Below are 6,929 nucleotides of genomic sequence, written 5' to 3'. Positions count from 1 at the left end.
AATGAGAGGAATGGAAAAGGTATGCAAATTTGAAATTATGCATACTTCACTTGGCTCTATGTCTGCATGACTCAATGAAAATGCACCGATGCAATAAAAAAGCGTGTTCCAATAAAGAAGTTTTGCATTAAATTGGATGTTGGAATGTAATCATGAATAGATGTAAAATGACGCTCAGGGGTATGTAAAACCATGTTTAATTGACTGTGATTAGGGTAATTAAGGGAATTTGGTGGTAATTGATTTTTATATATTAAAATAGATTAAATGTGTTAAATAAGATGGAATCATGTGATTGGTTGGAGGTACACTACCCAACTTTTTGTGATGGGTAAAAAAATTGTCCCCTAAAAATTTATGTATAAGAATTTATTAATATGAGTAGAAATCATGAGAATTACTTGTCATGAATGTACATTAGCATAGTGGTAAAGTCACATAGTGTATTTGAATTCGATTCTTTATAAGAAATAATTTTCGTTTTTCCAACATGACAGTTCCGTAAAGGTTTAAAAGTATGGAAAAAAAAATCAATTTAAAAGTGAGGATCAAAATATATCTTCACTAATAAAAAAAAATCTTTAAAAAGAAGTAGTGATCGGAACCCTCTTTATTGAATGTTGTTGATAATGACAGCCACACAACTTTCATTTTTAAAATTAAACTGTTATGCCTGCTATTTAAAAAGAAACCCTTTGAAATCGACGTGAAAATAAACTAATATTTAATTTCAAAACCATGCTTACCAAATACCAGAAAATTCAAGATAACGAGAGTGTATTCTATCAAATGAATAAAAAAACTGAAAATAGTATTTCCGGTGGGACCACAGTGAAGAAAATGAATAATATATATAATTTCTGTTTATTTATCGTGTTGTGTTTCGTTGAAAATCTCTGTTTATGTTGCTGTACGTTGTGCGTATATTCTGGTATTATTTACTTTTTCCTTTTTCTTAGCCTCATCACTTTTCAATCCCCTCATCATTCAATTCAATTCAAAATCACCATCACTTTCTTTCTTCTTCTTTTTCCTTTTCAATCCTCCCTCATCAATCTCAATCACCACCTAATTTTCCTTAATCTCATTCCAAGCTACCTTCCTTTTCTTCGTTTTTTCAATTGCTTAATTCAACTCCTTTCCTTAATTGCTGATTAGTTTTTCTCATTTATACCTTACTCAGGTTCATACTCTCTTATATGCTTTTCTTTCCCACCAATTCATTAATTAATCGCTTCTCATAATAATCTCTTTTTTTCTTCTTTCTCATTTCAATTCTTTACAATTACGACTTTCTAATTTTTTTTCTCTCTGGTAGTTTCTTTATTTGAAGATGGTTTTGGGAATAAGAACTAAGAAGAGTAAAAAAGCGCTTTCGAATTCGATTCAACTTCATTACATTATTCATGTTTACGAGATCAAACCATGGCCGCCTTCACAATCACTCAGGTCTGTTCAATCTGTGCTCTTGCAATGGGAGAACGGTGACCGAAATTCCGGCTCTCTGGCCTCCTCTAGTATTGGCAGCGGGAAAATTGAGTTTAATGAACCGTTCAAGCTTTCGGTGTCGATGATTAGAGACGCGAAGAAGGAGAAGTTTAAGAAGAATTATTTGGAGTTTCAGTTGTATGATAGGACAGTGAAGAGCCAGCTTATAGGTTCATCTGCGGTGAATTTTGCGGATTTTGGGATTATTAAGGAGGCTAGAGCGATATGTTTTCAGTTGAATTGTAAGAAGAGTTTTAAGAGCTCGGTGCAGCCGTTGATGTATGTTAGTATTCAGCCGTTTGATGAAGAGTGTTCGAGCTCATCGCCAAGTAGCAATTTGTCGAAAGAGTTGTCGATGGAAAGGGAAGAGAGGGAATCTGTGTCACAGTCAATTAAAGATGATGATGATGATGAGGATGATGACGATAATGATGATCTTGAAATTGCTTCTTTTACTGATGATGAAACTGATGACATTGCTTCAGATAATTTGCAAACTTTCAGATCAGATTCGAAGACTATAGAAGGTTTATTTCCTCATATTACTGATGTTTCTTTGTTATGATTTGCTAGTAATTAACCATTTAACCACAAAATCTGTGTGTCAATCTATGTAGCAGGATTTTGCTCAATAAAAAACTACTGTAATGTTTTATATTTGGATATAGACTTATACTATCGACTATCGACTATCGACTGATTCTTTTCCTCTTTATTGTCATTATGAACATATACATTGATCATATGCATCATGTTTGGTTGTATGCGACTGCAATTCATGTTCTGTTAGTCTTACAATGTTCAGGAGATGGAATGACTTTATCCTAAGTTTGATTGATTACTCATTTAGTACTTGTATATCATTTACATTATAAGGTTGGTTTCTAATTGTCATTTTAGCTCCACATATAATGATCAAATATTTATCGGGACATAATGTTTGGCGGTTAAGAAACAACACGAGAATAAAGTGTAACTGAGATGAGGATGTTGTGTTGGATGTGTGGTGTAAGACTAGACATGATAGGATTAGAAATGAAAATATTAGAGTGTTGGGGTAGCACCTATAGTAGAGAAGATGGTGGAAAATAGACTTAGGTGGTTTGGGCATATAGAGAGAAGACCTATAGAAGGATCTCGAGATTAACGAGTTGGATAGAACATTACGGCGAAGTTGATCCATGTAGCCGACCCCACTTAATGGGATGAGACTTGGTTGTTGTTGTTGTTAAAGTGTTGATTTGTTCTTTTTGAGTTGTGCTTAGGTACTAGGTATGCAGAAATGCTATTGTCTAGTCTGTCATTTTTAATAGACTGTTGCCATTTGATTTCAGGCAGCAGCAAAATTGTTGAAGGAGGAACAAAGGGAACTAATGGAGAATATATTCTACCATCAGAAATTATCACGTCTAGCTTACATGTAAACTCAAAGGCTGAATCATCCTCACAGATCAATGGCGTCAAATCTCCCTCTTCGTCTCCGGTTCTGCGCTCGGGTAACGGAAATGTTGAAAATGGTAGGCCTTCTTCACCTAAAATTTCTAAGAGAAGTGTCAAGGCTGCTGATGCAAGTTCTCAAATTCAAGAAAGGATTCAAGAATCTCCCTCTTCATCTCCAGTTCTACGCTCAGGTATCGGAAATGTTGAAAATGGTAGGCCCTCTTCGCCTAAAATTTCTAAGAGAAGTGTCAAGGTTGCTGATGCAAGTTCTGAAATTCATGAAAGGATTGAACAATCTTCCTCTTCGTCTCCGGTTTTACTCCCGGGTATCGGAAATGTTGAAAATGGTAGGCCTTCTTCACCTAAAATTTCTAAGAGGAGTGTCAAGGTTGCTGATGCAAGTTCTGAAATTCATGAAAGGATTCAACAATCTCCCTCTTCGTCTCTGGTTTTACGCCCGGGGATCGGAAATGTTGAAAATGATAGGCCTTCTTCACCTAAAATTTCTAAGAGAAGTGTCAATGTTGCTGATGCAAGTTCTGAAATTCAAGAAAGGATTGAACAAACTCCCTCTTCGTCTCCGGTTTTACGCCCGGGTGTCGGAAATGTTGAAAATGGTAGGCCTTCTTCACCTAAAATTTCTAAGAGAAGTGTCAAGGTTGCTGATGCAAGTTCTGAAATTCAAGAAAGGATTCAACAATCCCGTTGGCAAGATATTTCTGTTGATAGGTTCAAAGCCGTATCTCCATCTTCAAACATTCCATCAAGTACGAGACCACATTTTGAAACATCTTCCCAATCTCAAGTGCTACCGGAGGATAGTGTAAGTCAAGAAGATAGCACAGAAAACAGGAGATATAAAGGATATGTTCCCAAGAAAGTTGGCAGTGTTTCTAACACTAGTGTGATGGAGGACAAAGAGAAAAAGGAAAAGGGAAGAAAAGGACGAGAACAATTCACTGGGAGTAATGGAAATTTTGAAAATGTGCTTGACAATAATTTTTCAGATGATGAATCTACAAGGACAAAAAAATTAAATACTGATTCTCTTCTGCTAAGTAAAAAATTACATGAACGACCAATAACTTTTGTGACAAATGAGAAATCAGAGGATATGAGAAGTAAAAAGTTTCCCTTACAAACTACTGAGAGCTATGGGCAGTACATCGGGAGTCAGAACCTAGATCAGGAAGAGAAAATAAATACTTTTAATGGTGCTCATGTTGCTGCTGCTTGTCGTAAAGATATTAATGTGAATGGTAGTTCTTTTATTGATAATTCTGAATTGAAGGCCGAAGTTGAACGGCTTCGTGAAGAGTTGAGAGAAGCTGCTGCTCTTGAAGCTTCAATGTACTCAGTTATTGCTGAACATGGCTCATCAAACAAGGTTCACGCACCTGCTCGGCGCTTGTCTAGATTCTATTTCCATGCTCGCAGAGTTGGCTCCCCTGCTAAAATAGATAATGCAGCCCAGAGCGTTGTCTCGGGATTTGTTTTGGTTTCCAAAGCTTGTGGAAATGATGTTCCAAGGTATATAAAAGTTTATTTCATAACTTTCTCTACTATGCCAAAACGATATAATAGTTCAGGAGCATACAACCGATGATATTGTTTTTATAGTTCTAAATTGCAAGAAAACTAATGGAATAAAATAATTGTTGGTTGTTGTTGTGTCTATTGATGTTTTATTATTCATTATTATTTTAAAAAAGCCGCAACATAGTTTTCATCATTTGCTTGCATTTTATACCATTTCTTAGTTTATTGTTTTGTAACCGTGAATAGGTTGACATTCTGGTTCTCAAACCTACTATTGCTAAGAGCAATTGTGAGCGAAGGAGTTGAAAATAAAGACCTTGGTAATAGTCAGTGCCTCAATGATGACAAAGAAAAAGAAAATACAGAAGAATACTTTCATGGCTGGCTGGAGCCAGAGACTTTTTTAGTTGCTTTGGAAAAGGTTGAAGCATGGATGTTCTCTCGAATTATTGAGTCAGTGTGGTGGCAGGTTGAATCCTAAACCTTTATTTTTCTCCTCCTTTTTCTTCCTTTTTTGCTTCTCTGTCATTTCCCAAGAAACTTTTATTGAAATTGAATGCCTTTTTTACTTTTTACTGATGTTTTTTGTTGTTTGTTGTTGCCAGACTCTTACTCCATACATGCAGTCCGCGGCAGCTAAGAGCTCTAACTCTAGGAAAACCTATAGTAAGAGATATACTATTGGTGATCATGATCAAGGAAACTTTTCTATTGATTTATGGAAAAGAGCTTTCAAGGATGCATGTGAAAGGCTTTGTCCTCTTCGAGCTGGAGGGCTTGAGTGTGGCTGCTTGCATGTGATATCTAGAATGGTATAATTTAACAGTCGGTATTCCTTATTCAATGTGTTTCAATGCTGGATTCATTCTTATTATATTCTTCTCTTTTACATGTATATGGATGTAGATGCATAATATGACAAGTTGTTGGAATGTTCCAAGTTGAATGGATAATGTAGATGTTCATGTTTGCTCTTAATTAGGATATGCACTATTTGTTCCTATCTTTATAAAATATAATCGAAATGCAGCGTGATTGAAATAGAACTTCTCTTGTGTTTGTAGGTGATGGAACAGTTGGTTAATAGACTTGATGTGGCAATGTTCAATGCTATTCTTCGGGAATCAGCCGATGAAATGCCCACCGATCCTATATCTGACCCTATAAGTGATTCTAAGGTTCTTCCTATTGCATCTGGAAAATCAGGCTTTGGCGCTGGTGCGCAACTGAAGAATGCTGTGAGTGACTAAACTTTTGGTTCAGAGCATTCCTTTTCTTTTCTTTTTTTAATTTCGCTCCAAATTTGAAATATACTTCAAATTCAAAGCTTTTGAATATTGATGTATTCATATTAACAATCCATGAAGTTTGCAACATATGTACTCTTGGTAACTTCTTATTATCTGTACAGGTTGGTGACTGGTCAAGATGGCTTTCAGATTTGTTTGGCATTGATGATTGCGACTCTCATGAAGATAACAATGAAAATGATGACATAAAATATGAATCCTCCTTCAAACCTTTCCCTCTCTTGAACACGTTGAGTGATCTAATGATGCTTCCTTTCGAAATGCTTGCAGACAGATCTATGAGAAAAGAGGTTTGATTACATTTGATTTTTTGACTTGTGTTTTTCATCTTATTCCTTGTGAAACAAATATTTTGATTTTGATTATACGAAAAACTTCTTTAGGTATGTCCTAGACTAGGCATATCATTGATAAAACAGGTCGTCAACAATTTTGTCCCTGATGAGTTTACCCCTGGACCTGTCCCGAATGCTGTTATCGAGGCATTGAACAATGAGGTTGGTTAATTTGTTGCATGTTTTTCTTCTCTTTGAATTCAATCAATAACTGTCACGAGGTCACTGGATTATTACAATGCCTACATTGTGTCAGAAGCATTGCTTAAGCCCCTTAACTTTTAACATAGAGAACATGGTTATTAGTAACTTAAGCGATATAAGCAAATAACTTTAACTATTCTTTTATCGATTTTAGGATATTGCAGATGATGAAGGGTCCATCTCAAGCTTTCCATGCACTGCTGGTTCCACATTCTATGCACCTCCACCAGCTTCTTCAGTTGTGAGCATGCTAAAAGAAGTGGGAACCCCTTCACAAAGAAGCGGATCATTTATGCTTAAAAAGTTATACACAAGTGATGATGAACTCGATGAATTAGATTCACCACTTTCTGCTCTTGGCATGGATGACTCTAAGAAAATGTTTGCAGTAGTAAAGGAAGGTCGTAAGGTTGTCCGATATGAGCTTTTGAAAGAAGTATGGAAGAGTAGTGAATGACATATATCCGATCATTATTTCATTCTTTTTGTATATTTTGTTTACAGTTTAGCTTATAGTAAATAACAACTTTTGTTTTGTTTCTTTAACAATAAGAGTAATAATAGTATTGGCCTTTTATAATAATCTTGTCCACCTTCAGTTTTCCCTGCGTGC

The 6,929-nt window shown here is 35.7% G+C and overlaps 1 protein-coding gene across 1 annotated transcript; it reads left to right on the top strand.

Moving 5' to 3' along the window:
- The first annotated feature begins 893 nt into the window (after positions 1-893).
- LOC131644305 (uncharacterized) lies at positions 894-6,899 on the top strand. Its single transcript, XM_058914771.1, has 9 exons — positions 894-1,183; positions 1,319-2,015; positions 2,823-4,458; positions 4,714-4,936; positions 5,073-5,279; positions 5,532-5,705; positions 5,879-6,067; positions 6,161-6,274; positions 6,471-6,899. The coding sequence occupies exons 2-9, from the start codon at positions 1,334-1,336 to the stop codon at positions 6,771-6,773; spliced, it is 3,528 nt and encodes a 1,175-aa protein (XP_058770754.1). The 5' UTR covers positions 894-1,183; positions 1,319-1,333; the 3' UTR covers positions 6,774-6,899.
- Positions 6,900-6,929: the final 30 nt, after the last annotated feature.

The sequence above is a fragment of the Vicia villosa genome, linkage group LG1 (genome assembly GCF_029867415.1).
Source record: "Vicia villosa cultivar HV-30 ecotype Madison, WI linkage group LG1, Vvil1.0, whole genome shotgun sequence".
Classification (NCBI taxonomy): Eukaryota; Viridiplantae; Streptophyta; class Magnoliopsida; order Fabales; family Fabaceae; genus Vicia; species Vicia villosa.
The sequence above is the reverse complement of the archived record's forward strand: the minus strand, read 5'-3'. Positions and strand labels throughout refer to the sequence as shown.

Excerpts from the sequence above, each read along its gene's own strand:
- LOC131644305 (XM_058914771.1), top strand. The coding sequence starts at position 1,334 with ATGGTTTTGGGAATAAGAACTAAGAAGAGTAAAAAAGCGCTTTCGAAT. Across the intron at positions 4,459-4,713 it reads TGTGGAAATGATGTTCCAAG|GTTGACATTCTGGTTCTCAA; the intron begins GTATATAAAAGT and ends AACCGTGAATAG. Across the intron at positions 6,068-6,160 it reads ACAGATCTATGAGAAAAGAG|GTATGTCCTAGACTAGGCAT; the intron begins GTTTGATTACAT and ends AAACTTCTTTAG.